Source organism: Haliotis rufescens, unplaced genomic scaffold, assembly GCF_023055435.1.
Source record: "Haliotis rufescens isolate VD_foot unplaced genomic scaffold, xgHalRufe1.0.p SCAF_6, whole genome shotgun sequence".
NCBI lineage: Eukaryota > Metazoa > Mollusca > Gastropoda > Lepetellida > Haliotidae > Haliotis > Haliotis rufescens.
In genome coordinates, this window is record NW_025964334.1 from 40,460,862 (window position 1) to 40,483,749 (window position 22,888).

General features: G+C 42.4%; 1 protein-coding gene across 1 annotated transcript in view; it reads left to right on the forward strand.

Annotated features, from left to right (window-relative positions):
* The window catches only part of LOC124115549, a 35,709-nt gene extending 21,467 nt beyond the window's left edge, over positions 1-14,242 (forward strand). The window contains exons 2-3 of the mRNA XM_048386368.1: positions 3,332-3,484; positions 10,921-14,242. Coding sequence (XP_048242325.1) covers positions 3,332-3,484; positions 10,921-11,153 — 386 coding nt within the window. The 3' untranslated portion in view covers positions 11,154-14,242. The remainder of the gene's footprint in view (positions 1-3,331; positions 3,485-10,920) is intronic.
* Positions 14,243-22,888: the final 8,646 nt, after the last annotated feature.

Below are 22,888 nucleotides of genomic sequence, written 5' to 3' on the forward strand. Positions count from 1 at the left end.
ATCAATCGCTGGCTTACTCCCTCCTTCCCTCCCCATGCAATCAATCGCTGGCTTACTCCCTCCTTCCCTCCCCATGCAATCAATCGCTGGCTTACTCCCTCCTTCCCTCCCCATGCAATCAATCGCTGGCTTACTCCCTCCTTCCCAAAGCAATCATTCGTTGGCTTACTCCCTCCTTCGATCCCCATGCAATCAATCGTTGGCTTACTCCCTCCTTCCCTCCCCATGCAATCATTCGTTGGCTTACTCCCTCCTTCCCTCCCCATGCAATCATTCGTTGGCTTACTCCCTCCTTCCCTCCCCATGCAATCATTCGCTGGCTTACTCCCTCCTTCCCAAAGCACTCATTCGCTGGCTTACTCCCTCCTTCCCTCCCCATGCAATCATTCGCTGGCTTACTCCCTCCTTCCCTCCCCATGCAATCATTCGTTGGCTTACTCCCTCCTTCCCTCCCCATGCAATCAATCGCTGGCTTACTCCCTCCTTCCCAAAGCAATCATTCGTTGGCTTACTCCCTCCTTCCATCCCCATGCAATCAATCGTTGGCTTACTCCCTCCTTCCCTCCCCATGCAATCAATCGCTGGCTTACTCCCTCCTTCCCAAAGCAATCATTCGCTGGCTTACTCCCTCCTTCCCAAAGCAATCATTCGCTGGCTTACTCCCTCATTCCATCCCCATGCAATCATTCGCTTGCTTACTCCCTCCTTCAATCCCCATGCAATCATTCGCCTGCTTACTCCCTCTTTCCCTCGACATGCAATCATTCGTTGGCTTACACCCTCCTACCCTCCCCGTGCAATCATTCGCTTAACTTCATGCCTTCCCACGTTGTCCCTCATTCTGTCGATCACAGGCTTGTCGATCACACACACACACACCTCAACCACTTAGTCACTCCCTTATCCCAATCTGCCGCATTCACCCGCTTCATAACCTCCCTTCATAATTTCTCTTCTCCCTGCCGTCACCAGTCCTTGCCTCGTCCGCACTCACGCTCTCCTCCTTCGCACACGTGCTACCTCCCTTGTTTAACTTGTCTCCCTAATCGCCACCTTCTTCCTCCGTCACAAACATGCTTTGTGCGCACACGTGTGCTGCTTGATGCTATAGACTCTATGTCGTCGTGCCATTTTATTGGTTTATAATTTGGTGAATAATTAAATATACAGACTGAGGTATCTGCCGTTGTGTGAAGAAAGCCTGCATTACGTCAAGTCGTCCAAATTTGTTTTCTCATACACCGTCAGTCTCGTCTTGAAACTGTTGATGGACCGGCTACTTCCACCCCGCCTATATCGTCATGAACTCATTCACCAGCCTTGGGCTGTACTAGCCAATATATATGTATATCATCTATTTACAATTTTCACGGTACCCTGACAAAAGGTCAACTCGATATTCAGCCGTTTGGTTATGTGTTTCGTTTTGCTGTACTGATTATTAAGATGACTAAATAAGCATTGATGACATGAGACTCATAAATGGAAACTTGTTTTCATTCAATTGTATGTTTGCGGGCAGGGGAGGGGAGGACAGGGGGTTGGCATAAAATGTATAATGGTTACTTTTTGCATGAATTATTTCAAATGATGTTTCCTTTAAATGAACTTAAATGAGTATGAGAAAAGTATTCATACTATATTGTGATACATGGGAATACACGAAGTTTACACGATATACGGCTTTTCCATTGGACGAGAGGTCGGTCACATGACCGCGAAATTGACGTGCATAAGTGTATGAACGACACAATTTGACGTTCATACGTTTTTCACGAGATCGTGTTCTTGAAATGACGTGAACACTGACGGACTACTTCCACATTCCTGGGGAAACCCCTGGGAATTCCCTGGCACGAAAACATACATAAGCGTTCTTTCTGATCATTTAGAACCTTTATTCTTGATCTCAGCGTTTCAATATACATTGAGACATGTCAGAGAGCGTGACTGCATGATTGTTCACGAATATCCTCGATGCTTCCTATCCTAATGAACAAACGAAGAAATGCACATATAAACTATCGTAGTATCGACTTAATCCGTGCCTAGGCTGACATTGACCGTCTCCAGCAATCTATGAATTTACCTTAGTGTCTGTTTGACGCATCTTTATTCACCTTTCAATAATCGGCCAGTTGATCAATGATGATTAACACATGTAACCGCCACAGGTTCATTAACAACTAAACATTAACAACTCCCGTCACGTTTATAGTGTCGGCCATTATGACGTCTTGTACTTGATGTGAATGTATTACGACGCGCTGTCATTGTGACTGACTTACTGAGGTAGTTCTTTAGAGACCTTTCTCATCTAACGAAGATATAATTTGAACACATGTGCTGCGTAAGATGTTTCTGAAGAGCAAGTTGTGCATCCATACGCCCATGCCACCTCTCTTTTTGAAGAACTTTTTTACTCCGCGATATAGCTGGTTGTTGTATGGCTGTCAGAGTAAACATGAAGTCACACGTACTAAATAAAATTGTGTTTAGATCTTGGCCTACATCCTTTGAGGTAAGAAATTGTGGTAAAAAATTATAAGAATTGACTTTCACTTTGTGTGAGTTCATTGGAGTATGAGGTCCAAAAGTGAGGTCCAAACATTGTATGGACGTTGTCGCAAGCTCCGACGTTCATGCAGTTTGGCCCTCACTCTAAGAAGGTTCATACTCCAATGAACTCACACAAAGTGAAGGTCAATTCTTAATTTAAAAGCACTCGTTTCTATCATTAATGACAAAGGTGCTAAAAGACTCGGAGTTCAAGATATGATAACAAAACGGTAGCACTAGTCCACAAGTATTGATCTTCCAAATTTTAAAATTTACAACATTTGCATGCTAACTCAGTTAGAGCTTTCTGATATCAGGTTAATATGAGGGAGAAACATAATAATACCAACACTTCTGCTAACAGCTACCCATCTTTACAGAACATCAATGCCGTGATTGTGTTGGGACAATACGCAAGGAAGGCTCAGTGATTTAGAGGTCCTTTGTTCGCGGTGATGGTTTTAAATTCGCCTCGACGATGGTCATCGGTAACCTTACTTGAAGCAAGGTCTCACCAAGCGCTCAATGTAGTACCCCTTCTTCCCAATTGGTCCTCCCTCCCCCATCATTAAACTAACCTATATATAAAACTGAAAACTTTGCAAAGCGACGTTAAATCAACGCATTCACAGTATGTTATAATTATACAATATGAAACTATAATGTTTTGAAATCATTAATCTGTTATTCCCGTGTGTGCCTACCAACGTACAGCTGCCACCCTTAACCCTCTGCCTAAATGATAACATCGTGTCATACGTTTTCCGTTTAGGAGCTGCGATCAAGTGTTACAAGTGTCATAACAGCAACTCCGATGCGTGTGGCGAGATCTTCAAGTCCTACCAATTCTCAACGTACGACTGTGCGACTGAGAACATCAAGTGCGGCAAGCAAACACAACCACCAATTACTCACAATGGTCGAGGTAAGTATGATTGTGTAACAGGTCTATCATTCAACATCTTTTCAGAAGTATTTCCATCATAACGTTAGAGATCGTTCAGTATCTGTTGACCAGTATATTTTCATGATGATTGCTGACATACAGAACTTTTTTGTTTGTCGTGCAATCTAGGTTTCTCCTGAAATGTACGTTTTGCTTCACAGAGTTTACCTCGTTTAACTCATCATAGATAACCATGGTGTATGCTGTTTACCATAGGTTTATGATTTTTATAAGATTTTTAACTGAATGTTTTACGAGACAAAAAGTAAGTTGGTAAATTTGTCTACAACATCATGGATTACATATTTGGCATTATCATAAATGAGTAGAGGAAAAACTCTAATTCCTCTCTTGCCTTGGTCATGTTCAACCTTCTGACTTTTGGAGCGCTTACATGCTTGTTGTCTCGGTGATTATTTCTCTGGTTTTGCTTATGTACAGATGTAAACGGGAATATATCTGAGCACGCAATGACATAATCACCCCTGCTTGTCCTTTTGCCCTTGGCTTTTGGGAAACGATCATCTTGCCCTACTGTCCAATTTACAGTGATTTATCGTCACGTTCAACATTATTGAACTTTTATGGCAATTTGTGTGTGCTTGTACTTCAACCGCAGAATTATACATCAATCAATGACTTATACTTTAAACACAGAAGATTACTTCAATCGATTAATTATACTTCAATCAGAGACGTGTACATCAATCAGAGAAATAGACCTCAATCAGACAGTAATGGCTCAAAGAGAGACGTATACTTCAATCACAGAATTATACATGAAACAGAGAAACATACTTCAATCAATTACTTATACTTCAAACACAGAATTATACTTCAATCACAGAAGTTTATTTCAATCAATTAATTATACTCCAATCAGAGAATGACACTTCAATCAGACAATTATACCTCAATCAGACAGTAATGGCTCAAAGAGAGACGTATAGGTCAATCAATAAATTACACTTCAATCAGAGAATTAAACTTCAACCAGAGAATTATACTTCAATCAGAGAATTATACTACAATCAGAGAGGTATACTTCAATCAAAGAAGTATCCTTCAATCAGAGAGATGAACTTTTTTTATGTCAGAACAGCTATATCAGATATAATATTAAACAATTCTCTCACCTTTGAATTGAGCAAAAATAAAACTATGAGTTCTGTGGTATCGTGATATAATTCTTCTCATGACAACTTATATTTACAAAATACACAGATCGGTGAAACATTCAGCTGATATGATTTTTCGACCCAATGGTCTATTCATATATTCATAGAATTATCACACTATATTTACTAGCTCATTCAAGTATGTTGACATCCGCGAAATTGACGTATTAATATGTATTTAAAGTCATCCCAAGGGCTTTGCTGTTCTCATATATGTGTGCCCTTGATCATGTTGATAATTGAGATCATGTGATCAGCGTTGTGAATAACGTGTTTTATGCACCACAGTTGTAACTTGACTCTGTGGTTCACTTTACTCACTCTTCCGTTGAACAACTAGATGATGGGAGGCACATTAGGAATCAATTTAGCATTCAATATGTTTCCGCTATTTTCTAAAATGCATACATGATGTATTCTGGATGTCTGAGAGCTAGAAACTTTATTTTTTAGGTTGTATCCTTTTTGGTAGAACGGCGATACCCGTGTTAGCCGTGTCAGTCGTGTACCATATCACAGCAACCAATGATCACGTGCATGCTGCTGAGACATCTAGCACCATGTCAGGGTGCAGCTTGGGTGTGTAGAGTGACAGACTACGCAGTGGTAGGAACTTGACTTAGATTAGAATAATGAGGGCACACGAAAAGGAATGCCTTGCATACTTGGCATAACCTTTCTTCGCAGACAATGCCTTCCTGCATCTATTCTCAAACTGAGTTCAGACTCATTGATCTTACTGAAAACACACACACGCAAGAATACACCCACCCCACACACATACACACACACATAAGCCCAACATAACATATCAAATATGGTGGGAAGACCCTGATGTTTCATTTATCATCCTTGTTCAACATCATCCTAGAAACTGGATATATCCCTGCAGCCTGGTGGGAAAGCATAATCGTCCCTCTGTTCAAAGGTGGGAATAAATCAAAGAAGGATCCGAACTCCTATCGGGGTATATCCCTGTCGCCTGTACTGAGCAAGGTCTTTGAAATGCTGCTATTACCAAGGTTGAAAGGTTTAGATCAATCTGACAAATTTCCCGACCCTCAACAAATGGCGTACCAGATCGGATTGTCTGCCCTTCACACATTATTCAACTTACAAGAGACCATCCATCATCTATCTATCATGAGCAGAATGAAGATGTCCATGTTGCCTTCTTAGATACGTGTAAGGCATTTGATACGGTGTGACATGGTGGTCTTAAGTACAAGATATTCGAGTTCGGAATCAAGGGGTCTCTATGGCTAGTGCTTGACAACATGTACACAGAGATGGTTAGCCGTGTGTGTGGGGACTCAATGTGCTCTAGACCCGTATCCATGAAACAGGGAATAAGACAAGGTGGTGTGTTGTCGGGGAAGTTGTACCTCTTGTACATTGACGCCCTCCTCCAGAAACTATCGAAGTCGAGACTTGGTGCTGTGGTTATGGATTTGAATACCTGTTCTCCGACGCAAGCCGACGATGTAGCCCTTGTTTCATCGAGAGTGTCAGCATTGAAATTAATGTTGAAAACGGCCGAGGACTACAGCTGTGACTGGCGATACATATTGTCATCTTCCAAAAGTGAGATTGTATCATTCCCCTGCCGCAAGGGGACTCAACACAGATCTGAACTGAAGCTGTACAGTGAACCCTTTCCATGGACGAACACCATCAGACATGTTGGTTTGGTACTCTCTGGCAACATGTCATCCCTTGAACATGTTACTCAAGCTTCAGTCAACCTGAGGTCAGGGGTAAGAACGCTGATTTCACGAGGTTTTCATCCTAGGTTCCTGAATCCTATAACCAGCTTGATTGTGGTAAGTAATATGTACCTCCCAAAGACTCTGTATGGATCAGAACTGTGGTCAAATCTATCAAAGGTAGAATTGCTGATGCTGGAGAGGTCGTTCAGATATGTCATAAAATCTATCCAAGACCTGCCGCGACTGACCCGTACTGATGTCTGCTTGAGTCTTCTTGGTGTTCTACCCATTGAATACCATATAGATCAAAGAAAGTTGTATTTCCTGGAGCGCATCATCAACATGAACCCGAAGTTCCTGCCTCATCAGCTGTTCATGACCAGACTGATGTGTTACATTCACCAACTGACAACCTCATCATCAGGATTTGTTCCAGACGTCATCAGATTGTTATCCAAATACAATCTCATGGATCCTCTGCTGTCGTTCCTGCGGAATGGGATCTTCATAGGGAAACAGAGATGGAAACGATTAGTGAGTAAAGCACTAGGAGGCAGAGACTTGCTGCTGATCCAGAACTCCAGATGTTTAGTCGAATCCATCGACTATATGATGTCCATCCGGCCTGGCAGATCTCCGTAGACGACCCAACTCTGAGACTGAACTCTAACTTTGTGATAAGGACGTGTGCCACCGCAAAGGACATGTGTGATACAGGACTGTGCCACAAATGTGGTCTTGTGTATCGTGATCCAGTGACACATGCAGTTGTTGAGTGTGAATGTACGTGTGATATTCGGGATCAGCTCTGGATGGAGTTGATCAATATCGGTGATGTTGACTTTAGCTGCTACCTGCATGGTATGGACTCAGCAAAGCTCACTGAATGCCTGTTGTCTTGTAGAACAGATTACAGACTATGTGACAAAGATGCTGATGACTTTGCACGAGTGTGTGTTAAATATGTCAAGCCAATGTTTAAAATGGTGTTCAACTAACTCTCAATACATCAGCATTACTGTTCTGCATATTTTATGCAAAATAATATGTTGTTCTGATAAATGTTCATCTATTATTTTCTGCTTTTTTTGTACTCTTCTTTATGGAGGAATAAAAGGTTATATATATATATACACCACACGCACACACACTCACACCACACACACACTCACATAACCCCACACACACACCACACACTCACACACACACTACACACATACCATGCACTCTTACCACACACACACACGCATATACACACACATACACCACACACACACGCACACGCACACAGATACACCACACACACACTCACGCCACACACAAACGAACATACACACACACACCACACACACACGCTCATACACACATGAAATCTCCATGTGTATGCATTACCCAAGACATGTTCCCAATGACATGTCAACAAGTGATCACTCTCACCGGCCTGATGAGTAAGAGCATATTTGGCACGTTCCCGTCATGGTGATTGTCGGACATTAACTGTAATACGAGTTCCATGTGTCAATAGCGGCGGGCAAGGGAGCAGGGTGGCATTGTACACCATCATGTATCATTACGGCGTTTTTACCTGTTGCAGAGATAGATGTTCCGTGAAAGGATGTTGTGTGATAATATAGAATATATACTGTGACCGCCAGCTTATTCTCAGTGTGCAATTTCATCTTCATCTTCAGCGCCAACATCTTCATCACACCATATTTTATGATGACTTTTAATACAATGTTAATTCTACAGGACATTTCGGATTGTCAATATAATTTTATTAAATCAGTCGGGAAAACGTTGCGTAATTCTTGATCGAGCTTCTAAAATGTTCACTTGTATGTATTCCAAACGAGGCATGCATGTACATGAACGTTGTATGCACAAACATTCTGTTCAAATAGTTCTTCTTTTCCATAAAGAAAGATTGCATGACATTCATTTGATGTTGTTAGATTTATGTTTCCTTTGAGAGCTTCGAGGCTCAACAAATATCACGCTGTCCCCCTTAGACGTTTTGTTGGGGAGAAAAGTGGGACTATATTTCCTCGTTAACTGTTTTATTGATGTTCGATTCATACATCTCGCAGAATATAATGTGACATGTCGAAGGAAATATTTTCTTTTCTGCTTAAAGGTTGTCGTAATCAGGATCCCAGAAGTGTTAGGACATCATACTAATAACGTGATGAATATTTTGTATGTCGTTTGAAGGTCAAGGTGAAGATCAAACCTTGGATTTGTTTCAAATAGAACAAAAGATCAATCTCAAAGACGATTCAGTGTCCACCTCAGCCTGAATTCATAGTTACTATAACATAGCTGTAACAGGTTACATCTACTGCATATATCTTCACCAACTTTTTGAAGTGTTGTTCTATTATCTCTACTTCTAATTACGACGTACATACGGCATACCAGGACGTACAGCTTAAGTGTGGTTATGTTCGCGGTCTTACGTCTGTTTCGTCGTCATAATATTTAACTGCAACTTGGACGAGTCCCAAGACACTAACAAACAGGCGAATCTTCTTTCCCTTCACTGGATTCCCCTAGATTACCCTCTGACAACACACTTGTGATAGCCGACAGTAAAATAGTCCAAACGCCAAATTGAACTTTCATTGTATTCCCCTTGACTTTGTTCACGTTACGTGGTTCACTGAATTAATTTTGATCCATATTATGACTTCAAAGAGATGGTTTGAAGATAACATGTGATATTCTTTACAACGACCATTCTCTGTGTGTTAGTGTGTGTGTGTTAGTGTGTGTGTGTTAGTGTGTGTGTGTTAGTGTGTGTGTGTTAGTGTGTGTGTGTTAGTGTGTGTGTTAGTGTGTGTGTTAGTGTTAGTGTGTTAGTGTGTGTGTGTTAGTGTTAGTGTGTTAGTGTGAGTGTGTTAGTATGTGTGTTAGTGTGTGTGTGTTAGTGTGTGTGTGTTAGTGTGTGTGTTAGTGTGTGTGTGTTAGTGTGTGTGTGTTAGTGTGTGTGAGAGAGAGAGAGAGAGAGAGAGAGAGAGAGACATAGAGAGAGACATAGAGGGGGGGGGGGGGGGGGGGGGCTACGTTCTGAATCCCATTGGCCATGCCGTTATTGCTTTCCCGTAATAATTTCGTCTACGCTCGTATTTCTTCACCTCTCCTAAATTAGAAGCAATCTCGGTAACTTCTTACATCTTTCTGAATCAGATGTCACACCGAGAACCAATCCCCATTTCCTAAATAAGAGGTCATCTAGAGAAAGCTAGGGGAGAAATCGGCTTTGACATTCATCCAACTCAAGTGCCTGTCACGTGATAAAACACTAAAACTAACAACCGTGATCCTGGTGTAAATGTTAAGGTGAATCCGTAGCTTTTTTAAAATTAGACCTGACAAATACATGAATTGCGTCCGTCTGTTGGTCGGTCAGTGTGCTTCTGTCTGTTACTCATCTTTCGCCAGCTACTCAGACAGAATGAGTGAACCTGAAGTTTTATGAGCGGATGTTCTGCACCTTAATATGGTCTGTTAAAGACCAGAAGGTCTAAAATGTTGACACTTCGGTACAGTTCGAAAAAACACAACGATAGAATATAATAAAACCTTCTCGAGGAAGTAAAATTTTCAGCTTTATCAAACAGACCACATTACGCAATGATTATAACAAAACAGTTGCACTTTCATGTAAGTAGTGATGACACTACTTCAACTCACCCTTAATACGCCACTCCTGGCCACAACATACACTGAGTAGCAACAAAAAGTCACACCTCATATTTGATTGTATTATATATTTCATTTTCAATTGAAAATATCTAAAGCTAGCGATATTAATGACTACTTCAATGAATCCTTCTACAAGGTTCTATTTTTCTAAAAACAATTTGACTTTAAAATTAATTTAAATATAGGTTATACACAACTGATGTTGGGTACCATAGACTTCTTATCTTTGAAAATAAATAAATTTGCTTTTTTCGCCACAAATTAACATTTTCGAACAGGGGCCATGGTAGGGGTCAAAATCAAATTTAACGGCTCTTTCAATTTTCAATTACATGAAAAAACAAACTAGGATACATACTTTTGTCCTTCAGTGTATGTACTCAATATAATTTACTGTAGAATTTCGAAATACATGTCAGGCATAAATTAAAAACTCACATATACAATGAAGCGAACCTCAAACGCTGTGAGTGCACACAATTACATCCGTCAGAGAACATGGCCATACAAATTAAAATGACGGATGAGAGAGAGTATAATACATAGTGTCCGGTTGAACCTCGGCCATATACAGTAGACTCTCTTGAGGTGGCATAAATAAGGTACTAAGCCAAACGTATCTGCTTATCCGTGTATGTACTATGTGTTGTAAAGATGTACAGTGTAACACGGTTTTAATTACATGTATATGTATAGTTACACCGATGCTGCTGGCACCGATCATAGGAAAGACAAACGTGCATCTATGTGTACGCATGTATTCATGCATGTAGAAAGATGACTGCAATTATCATATTAATGTTTTGCTTGTCGTTTTCAGAGAACTGGGTCGGCGTTATCAGAACGTGTTATCCTATGGGGTCCCTCCCTGGCATCAACGAGACTGATGGATGCCACTACTGGACAAACCCTTCCGACAACTTCACGGCAGAATACTGCTTCTGCAGCACAGACGGTTGCAACCTAGCATCCCGTCTTTATAACAACGGCAATGCTATTGTTCTGACAGTGGCCTTATGTGCAATTATGCATTGTATGCAAACTATGTTATAATAATGTTTTTTTAAATATCGTGTGTACTTTGTTGACGAAGCAATGTTTTACGAGGACGTAGAACTCCTCCGATTACTGTTACTGCATAGTGCATTTCACAGCTATATTGTATCGGGTTAGGGTAGTGCCGAGAGTGTTCTCTCGTCACGCCAAAGGCTTTGGTTCCATTCCACTACCTTGGCACACAAAGTAAAGCCAATTTCTGTTATCACTGGAATATGTTACTTGAATATTGCGCATGGCGGCGTACAACTAAGCGCTCTTAATGGTATTAACATGAGTTCCTTCAGTAAATGTCATGTCAGGTCAAGTCAAGTTTATACATGTCATTCATATAGGATATGTACACATATACAGACATATGTTCAGTGAGAATGCGTTGATAATAATGATAATCAATTTCATTGATGCATTGATATAACTGGACAAGTTTAGAAAGATAGGCTTATATTGTATAGACGTTAGTGGTATATATCTTTCAATTGAAGGATATTGGCTGTAGTAGTTTGGAAGATGTCGATTTCTGGAGACATTTAAGTTAGGGCAATACAAACTTAAATGTAAATCGTCACCTGTTCCAAGATTACATCATGTACTGTTGACTATATTCCCTATGTATACTGTACCATCGACCAGTTTCTATTGGGAGATGATTGCCTAATCTATATAGAACTAAACATAATCTGAGGTTTACAGGCAGTGATCATATGTATGGTTAAATTATATGTAACTGCTCAAACATAGAATAATAAAAACCTTTTGAGGAGGAGATCAACTCTCGTATCCAATCTTGATAATACTGATCTATCAGAGTTGTTTTAACTTTATACTTCAACCATAAAATGTTTGAAGACGACTGAGATAAGCATACGTAATTAAACCCCGTGCTCTCCAGTATAGTTCTATTACAGAGAAGAAGAGGGAAGCTATAGTTACTGTTACATTGATGCATCTTACACACAAGCCCATATACTGCGTGCACCAGCTGATTTGGTGATAGTCAAACTTTCCTCCAATATAAAATAATTCTAGTTTGTATGATAATTTCTAGTGGGTATTTTCCAAGTTCTCCATAAACCATAAAGCCTGGAGTTGATTGCTTCAGTGTAAGTACACGAACAATGAACACTACACACGCTTAACCAGGCCAATGGTTTCTCAGCTCACCTCGTATCTCGTCACCGTCCTCTGTCATCGTCACTGATGGCGTTGGTTCAAAAACAACTGATAATTAACAACACAGTGTATATCAATGAAGTGTTATTGATTAGCCTAAAAAGGCTTCATTATCTATTTATACACATCACAGGTATGTCTTTTGTTGCATTTGCAACTTGTTTTGGAACTTGTTGTTTTTCATCACAGCAATACACTTGGCTATTTCATGCAGCAGTATTTTCATATATAATCATATCATTCATGTAACTTTACTTTAAGAACGTCTACGTAAAAACAAATGACATCTTTCTCAATTGATGTTGTTATTTGAATAATCTTATATCGTTACAGTGATGTACTGATGACTTGTTTTCGGCAATTATATGTAGCTGTAAATATGAATATTTACACATGCGATTTTCCGTGAGGAACTCTGCTCTGTACAATGCGTAGGTAGACGTAGACGTATTACAATTACCTTTCGAGTGTATAATGTTATGTGTGTTTCCGATGTCTATTACTTCGGAGCATGTACATGCCTCCAACATGATTACATTCTGCTCACCAAAAGTAGCCGATATTGATAACTAAAATAACAATTTCTGAAAACTATGAACAGTTTGAATACAGGAAAGTTTTCGGGAAACACTGGTGAATAGAATACGTCCTTGAGGACATGAAAGCAATCGGTCAAGTAATCTCCACAGGACAAGATCGGTCACATAAGATCAATATCGAGTTTTTCCTCCCAACAGGCATCGCATCCCATAAGATAGTTGATCACCAGTTAGGGGATATGTTGCCATGTTGGAGAGCCAGTCCTGTTCTTGAAGGTCTCAGCATATACAATACCTGTTCTGTGGGGGAGAGATCGTTAGACATCACTGACTGCAACATCTGTGTCTGGATCCTCTGCACGCGGTCCAGGTCTGTGTACGCAGAGTAAGCCTTGTCATCCCAGGGTACAAAAGCACTGCCATGGAGCAGAGAAGATGTTGTCATGTAGGCACTGAGTCTGGCTGATGTTGATATCAACCAGCCCCAAACCATAAATGATGTCCTGCCATGACAACCATAAGGCATCGTCAAAGCTGACTGTTTCACATTTCACCACTTGTCAATGGTCCATCACTGGTGGAACCAGTCGAGACCAATCTCTCACGGATCATATCACATATGGCTACCGTGCTTACAAAGAGACCGCATAAAGTCAATTACTGTCTGTGTACAGGCCTTGAATCATGACGTTTAGCGTTCTGCTTGCTGTCCCGGAAGACGAGTGACGCGACGAGTCGGTCTTATTGACGGTCAGTGCGTCACAGAAGGCCACTGGGATTCCTTGACTTGACCTGTCCTCGGGCATCGCTACCACAACTGGTTGTACCACTGTGGCATAGTCAGTTCCTGCGCGAGTGAGCTCAAGCTGTTTCGGCCCGGATCATCCCAGTGACACTCAAATGTTGTTTCCCTTAACCGCCCCATTGTTTGCCACTGCTGTTATGAGTGCATAAGGCATTTCTAGACACCTACACCCATTAAGGCAAGTGTGGCACATTCACACGTGTTACCACTGAGTGCATGTGAGGACAACTGCCAATGCTTCTGGAGGCGAGCATCCGACTCTACTTCTATACAAGCGATTTTTCAGTGATAGGTCATCGTCTCCGTTGACTGAAGACTGGTGTATTTGTTTCCATATCCCTTACTTTACGTGAGCAGTTTACTTTTTGGGCTTATGATTTTAATGAAGTTATAAAACATACTTTTCAACACGACGAATTTTTCACCCGTCACGGATCGTTGAAACAACAATGACCGATTGCCCTTGGAAATGTTATTTGTCTCACTAAAATAATAAAAACAACGACTAGAACTCGCATACTATGTTACACGTGATGTTCTGTGAAATAAAGAGGAAATGATACATAGGATGTCTTTTTGTCTGTATATTTATTTCACAAGGCTTCGGAGAATAGTTATATATTTTAATAAGATATTAAGTTAATTGGTTGGGGCGGCTATCCCTACCGCTGTAAAAGAAACTTTCTTGTATGGGATTTCATGTTTCATGAACTGCCTTTGTGATATATGTGTTACTCCTGACAGTTACTGAATCGTACTATGTATGAGTGATGAGCATCAACACAGTTGTATGACAGCAGCCTGCAAAGTACTGTCGCCTTTCCAGCTGGTGGTGAATGGTGGGAACAAAGAAGTAGGTCGTCGAGAGCTGCTTTTAGCGAGTATCTACTCGTCTATATGGATCTATCTACTCGTCTAAATCGCTGGACCAGCTCGTCTATGTGAATGTATCTACTCGTCTATATGGATCCATCTACTCGTCTATATGGATATATCTACTCGTCTATATGGATGTATCTACCCGCCCATATCACTGTATCTACTCGTCTATATCGCTGTATCTACTCGTCTATTTGGATGTATCTACTCATCTATATCGCTGTACCTACTCGTCTATATGGAATTATATACCCGCCTATATCGATGTACCTACTCGTCTTAATGGATGTATCTACTCGTCTATATGGATATATCTACTCGTCTATATGGATATATCTACCCGCCCATATCACTGTATCTACTCGTCTATATCGCTGTATCTACTCGTCTTTTTGGATGTATCTACTCATCTATATCGCTGTACCTACACGTCTTTATGGATTTATATACCCGCCTATATCGATGTACCTACTCGTCTATATGGATGTATCTACTCGTCTATATGAATCTATCTACTCGTCTTTATGGATCTACATCTACTCGTCTATATGGATGTATCTATACGCCCATATCACTCTATCTACTCGTCTATATGTACCTTCTCGGCTACATCACTGTATCTACTAGGCTATATCAATATATATCTACTCGTCTATATCGCTGTATCTACTCGGCTATACCACTGTACTTACTCGTCTATATGGATGTATCTACTCGGCTATATCACTGTAACTACTCGGCTATATGGATGTATCTACTCGTTTATATCGATATATCTACCCACCTACATCACTGTATCTACTCGTCTATATGGATGTATCTACTCGTCTATATAGCTGTATCTACTCGGCTATATCACTGTACCTACTCGTCTATATGGATGTATCTTCTCGGCTATATCACTGTATCTACTCGGCTATATGGATGTATCTACTCGTTTATATCGATATATCTACCAACCTATATCACTGTATCTACTCGTCTATATGGATGTATCTACTCGTCTATATAGCTGTATCTACTCGGCTATATCAGTGTACCTACTCGTCTATATGGATGTATCTTCTCGGCTATATCACTGTATCTACTCGGCTTTATGGATGTATCTACTCGTTTATATCGATATATCTACCCGCCTATATGACTGTAAATACTCGTCTATATGGATTTATCTACTCGGCTATATCACTGTATCTACTTGGTAATATGGACGTATGTACTCGTCTATATCACTGTATCTACTGGTCTATATGGACGTATGTACTCGTCTATATCACTGTCTCTGCTCGGCTATATCGATGTACCTACTCGGTTATATAACTGTGTCTACTCGGCTATATCGATGTATCTACTCGTCGATATGTATGTATCTATTCGTCTATATCGCTGTATGTACTCGTCAGTATGGATGTATCTATTCGTCTATATCTCTGTATCTAGTCGTCAATATGAATGTATCTATTCGTCTTTATCACTGTATCTACTCGGCTTTATCGCTGTATCTACTCGTCTATATCGCTGTAACTACTCGGCTATATCGCTGTATCTACTCGGCTATATCGCTGTATCTACTCGTCTATATTGTTGTATCTATTCGTCTATATCGCTGTATCTAATCGTCAATATGGATGTATCTATTCGTCTTTATCACTGTATCTACTCGGCTTTATCGCTGTATCTACTCGTCTTTATCGATGTATCTACTCGTCTATATCGCTGTACCTACTCGTCTATGCGGATGTATCTACTCGTCTTTATGGATCTATCTTCTCGTCTGTATCACTGGACCTACTCGTCTTTCAGGGTGTATCTACTCGTCTATATCATTGTATCTAGTCGTCTATATTGATCTATCTACTCGTCTATATGGATTTATATACCCGAAGATATCGATTTACCTTCTCGTCTATATGGATGTATCTACTCGGCTATATTACTGTATTTACTCGGCTATATCGATCTATCTACTCGTCGATACGGATGTATCTACTCGGTTATATCTCAGTATCTACTCATCTATATCGCTGTGTCTAATCGGCTATATGGATGTATCTACTCGGCTTTATCACTGTATCTACTCGGCTATATCGATGTATCTACTCGTCGATATGGATGTATCTATTCGTCTATATCGCTGTTTCTAATCGTCTATATCGCTGTATCTACTCGTCTATGCGGATGTATCTACTCGTCTATATGGCTGTATCTACTCGTCAAAATGGATGCATATATTCGTCTATATCACTGTATCTACTAGTCCATATCGATTTATATACACACCTATATCGATGTACCTACTCGTCTATATAGAAGTATCTACTCGTCTATATGGATATATCTACTCGTCTATATGGATGTATCTACACGCCCATATCACTGTATCAACTCGTCTATATCGCTGTATCTACTCGTCTATTTGGATGTATCTACCCATCTATATCGCTGTACCTACACGTCTATATGCATTTATATACCTGCCTATATCGATGTACCTACTCGTCTTTATGGATGTATCTACTCGTCTATGTGGATGTATCTACTCGTCTTTATGGATCTATCTTCTCGTCTATATCGCTGTACCTACTCGTCTATGTGGATGTATCTACTCGTCTATATAATTGTATCTAGTCGTCTATATGGATCTATCTACTCGTCTATATGGATCTATCTACTCATCTGCTGTACCGGCAAAAACCAGGGTATAATACATAGTAACGTTGCTGACTTCCTGTACCGGCAACACCAGGGTATCACAAATAGTAACGTTGCTAACCTGTTGTACCGACAACACCAGGGTATCACACAAAGTAACGTTGCTGACCTGCTGTACCGGCAACACCAGGGTATCACAGATTGTATCGTTAATGACCTGCTGTACCGGCAACACCAGGGTATCACCAATAGAAACGTTGCTGACCTGCTGTACCGGCAACACCAGGGTATCACACATTGTACCGTTACTGACCTGCTGTACCGGCAACACCAGGGTATCACAGGTAGTAACGTTGCTGACCTGCTCTACCGGCAACACCAGGGCATCACAGGTAGTAACGTTGCTGACCTGCTCTACCGGCAACACCAGGGTATTACACGTAGTAACGTTGCTGACCTGCTGAACCGGCAACACCAGGGTATTATACATAGTAACGTTGCTGACTGCTAAACCGGCAACACCAGGGTATCACACAAAGTAACGTTGCTGACCTGCTGTACCGACAACACCAGGGTATCACACAAAGTAACGTTGCTGACCTGCTCTACCGGAACACAAGTGTATCATAAATATTAACGTTGCTGACCTGCTGTACTGGCAACACCAGGGTATTACAAATAGTAACGTTGCTGACCTACTGTACCGGCAACACCAGGGTATCACAAATAGTAACGTTGCTGACCTGCTGTACCGGCAGCACAAGGGTATCACACATAGTAACGTTCCTGACCTGCTGTACATGCAGCACCAGGGTATCACACATAGTAACGTTGCTGACCTGATGTACCGGCAACACCAGGGTATTACACATAGTAACGTTGCTGACCTTCTGTACCGGCAACACCAGGGTATCACACATAGTAACGTTGCTGATCTGCTGAACCGGCAACACCAGGGTATCACAGGTAGTAACGTTGCTGACTTCCTGTACCGGCAACACCTGGTTATCACCAATAGTAATATTACTGACCTGCTGTACCGGCAACACCTGGTTATCACCAATAGAAACGTTGCTGACCTACTGTACCGGCAACACCAGGGTATCACACATAGTAACGTTGCGTACTTCCTGTACCGGCAACACCTGGTTATCACCAATAGAAACGTTGCTGACCTGCTGTACCGGCAACACCAGGGTATCACACATTGTACCGTTACTGACCTGCTGTACCGGCAACACCAGGGTATCACAGGTAGTAACGTTGCTGACCTGCTCTACCGGCAACACCAGGGCATCACAGGTAGTAACGTTGCTGACCTGCTCTACCGGCAACACCAGGGTATTACACGTAGTAACGTTGCTGACCTGCTGAACCGGCAACACCAGGGTATTATACATAGTAACGTTGCTGACTGCTAAACCGGCAACACCAGGGTATCACACAAAGTAACGTTGCTGACCTGCTGTACCGACAACACCAGGGTATCACACAAAGTAACGTTGCTGACCTGCTCTACCGGAACACAAGTGTATCATAAATATTAACGTTGCTGACCTGCTGTACCGGCAACACCAGGGTATTACAAATAGTAACGTTGCTGACCTACTGTACCGGCAACACCAGGGTATCACAAATAGTCACGTTGCTGACCTGCTGTACCGGCAGCACAAGGGTATCACACATAGTAACGTTCCTGACCTGCTGTACATGCAGCACCAGGGTATCACACATAGTAACGTTGCTGACCTGATGTACCGGCAACACCAGGGTATTACACATAGTAACGTTGCTGACCTTCTGTACCGGCAACACCAGGGTATCACACATAGTAACGTTGCTGATCTGCTGAACCGGCAACACCAGGGTATCACAGGTAGTAACGTTGCTGACTTCCTGTACCGGCAACACCTGGTTATCACCAATAGTAATATTACTGACCTGCTGTACCGGCAACACCTGGTTATCACCAATAGAAACGTTGCTGACCTACTGTACCGGCAACACCAGGGTATCACACATAGTAACGTTGCGTACTTCCTGTACCGGCAACACCTGGTTATCACCAATAGTAACGTTACTGACCTGCTGAACCGGCAACACCACGGTATCACAAATAGGAACGTTGCTGACCTGCTGTACCGGCAACACCAGGGTATTAAAAATAGTAACGTTGCTGACCTGCTGTTCCGGCAACACCAGGGTATCACACATAGTAACGTTGCGGACCTGCTGAACCGGCAACACCAGGGTATTATACATAGTACCGTTCCTGACCTGCTTTACCGGCAACACCAGGGTACTACGCATAGTCACGTTGCTGACCTGCTGTACCGGCAACACCAGGGTATTACAAATAGTAACGTTGCTGACCTGCTCTACCGGCAACACCAGGGTATCAAAAATAGTAACGTTCCTGACCTGCTGTACCGGCAACACCAGGGTATCACAAATAGTAACGTTGCTGACCTGCTGTACATGCAGCACCAGGGTTTCACAAATAGTAACGTTGCTGACCTGCTGTACCGGCAACACAAGGGTATCACACATTGTACCGTTACTGACCTGCTGTACCGGCAACACAAGGGTATCGCAAATAGTAACGTTTCTGACCTGCTGTACAGGCAACACCAGGGTATCACAAATAGTAATTATAACGTTGCTGACCAGCTGTACCGGCAGCACAAGGGTATCACAAATAGTAACGTTGCTGACCTGCTGTACATGCAGCACCAGGGTTTCACAAATAGTAACGTTGCTGACCTGCTGTACCGGCAACACAAGGGTATCACACATTGTACCGTTACTGACCTGCTGTACCGGCAACACAAGGGTATCGCACATAGTAACGTTTCTGATCTGCTGTACCGGCAACACCAGGGTATCACAAATAGTAACGTTGCTGACCTGCTGTACCGGCAACACCGGGGTATTTCACATAGTAACGTTGCTGACCAGCTGTACCGGCAACACAAGGGTATCGCACATAGTAACGTTTTTGACCTGCTGTACCGGCAACACCAGGGTATCACAAATAGTAACGTTGCTGACCTGCTGTACCGGCAACACCGGGGTATTTCACATAGTAACGTTGCTGACCTTCTGTACCTGCAACACCAGGGTATCACACGTAGTAACGTTGCTGACCTGCTGAACCGGCAACACCAGGGCATCACACATAGTACCGTTGCTCACCTGCTGTACCGGCAATACCAGGGTTTCACACATAGTCACGTTGCTGACCTGCTGTACCGGCAACACCAGGGTATCACAAATAGTAACGTTGCTGACCTGCTGTACCGGCAACACCAGGGTATCACAAATAGTAACGTTGCTTGCCTGCTGTACCGGCAACACCAGGGTATTACACATTGTATCGTTCCTGACCTTCTGTACCGGCAACACCAGGGTATCACACATTGTATCGTTGCTGACCTGCTGTACCGGCAATACCAGGGTATCACAAATAGTAACGTTGCTGACTTCCTGTACCGGCAACACCAGGGTATCACACATTGTATCGTTGCTGACCTGCTGTACTGGCAATACCAGGGTATCACAAATAGTAACGTTGCTGACTTGCTGTACCGGCAACACCAGGGTATCACACATTGTATCGTTGCTGACCTGCTGTGACGGCAACACCAGGGTATCACAAATAGTAACGTTGCTGACCTGCTGTACCGGCAACACCAGGGTATCACACATTGTATCGTTGCTGACCTGCTGTACCGGCAACACCAGGTATCACAAATAGTACCGTTGCTGACCTGCTGTACCGGCAACACCAGGGTATCACAAATAGGAACGTGGCTGGCCTGCTGTACCAGTAACACCAGGGTATCACAAATAGTACCGTTGCTGACCTGCTGTACCGGCAACACAAGGGTATCACAAATAGGAACGTGGCTAGCCTGCTGTACCGGCAACACCAGGGTATCAAAAATAGTAACGTTGCTGACCTGCAGTACGGGCAACACAAGGCTAGGGTATCACAAATAGTAACGTTGCTGACCTGCTGTACCATCAAAACCAATGTATCACCAATAGAAACGTTGCTCACCTGCTGTACAGGCAACATCAGGGTATTACACATAGTAACGTTGCTGACCTGCTGTACTGGCAACACCAGGGTATTACACATAGTAACGTTGCTGACTGCCAAACCGGCAACACCAGGGTATCACAAATAGTCACGTTGCTGACCTGCTGTACCGGCAACACCAGGGTATCACAAATAGTAACGTTGCTGACCTGCTGTACTGGCAACACCAGGGTATTACAAGTAGTAACGTTGCTGAGCTACTGTACAGGCAACACCAGGGTATCACACATAGTAACGTTGCTGACCTGCTGTACCGGCGGCACAAGGGTATCACAAATAGTAACGTTGCTGACCTGCTGTACCGGCGGCACAAGGGTATCGCACATAGTAACGTTGCTGACCTTCTGTACTGGCAACACCAGGGTATCACACATAGTAACGTTGCTGACCTTCTGTACCGGCAAGACCAGGGTATCACACATAGTAACGTTGCTGACCTGCTGAACCGGCAACACCAGGGCATCACACATAGTACCGTTGCTCACCTGCTGTACCGGCAATACCAGGGTATCACAAATAGTAACGTTACTGACCTGCTGTACCGGCAACACCTGGTTATCACCAATTGAAACGTTGCTGACCTGCTGTACCGGCAACACCAGGGTATCACAAATAGTAACGTTGCTGACCTGCTGTACCGGCAACACCAGGGTATCACAAATAGGAACGTTGCTGACCTGCTGTACCGGCAACACCAGGGTATCACAAATAGGAACGTTGCTGACTGCTGTACCGGCAACACCAGGGTATCACACATTGTATCGTTGCTGACCTACTGTAACGAAGGTGTCACGCGCTGGGAAGGAGCTTGTGGTTTAATAGTGCAAGGGAAGCTACTCTTCCTGGTTTAATAGTGCATGGCACCTTATCAGTGTATTATTCAGGAATTGTTCTTCACATGCTCTAAACAAAGGGACGTAACCCTTGTTGCAGATGAATTTAGTTGCTACATCCTCTTTTCATCCACACAACCACACCGGTAACACGTTTTTTCCCTCCCATCCCGCCCATTACTTCTCATTTCAAACGTATATATCTGTATAACATTTCCTTAGTTGATAGTAAATCTAATTGCAAGTATTTGTATGTATCAGGAACATTTACTGCTGCTTGTTTTCTAGACTCACATCTAGTCTCTGAAATGAACATATCGTAACAAAAATATAATAAAAAGGAGCCCAGTGACTCTCTTCATTTTCAGATACTGCAGTGATCTAGACTTGCCAAACATTATAGACTTGCATGAGCTGTATTTGATATATATTTGTATCAGGGTCTGTAAGACAGACTACTTGTTTTCCTTTACATTGAAGTTGTGGCAAGTTTTGGACAACTCAGTATATGCCAGGCAAGAGGTGTCCTGGCATAAACATGCGTCGAACAAGTCACAGGGGTTTGTATGTGCACAACAGGTGAAGATCCTGGACTAGCACATTCTACACATTACATCGCACGACAATTGGTTTGTATCATCGCGTAACACTTTTGGGCTGGGAGTAGTGATTTTGGTGTTTTGGGGGTCTTTGAGGTCTTTGAGGCATACCCTCTAGGCCCTATTGTATAATGGTGGTTGTAGAGC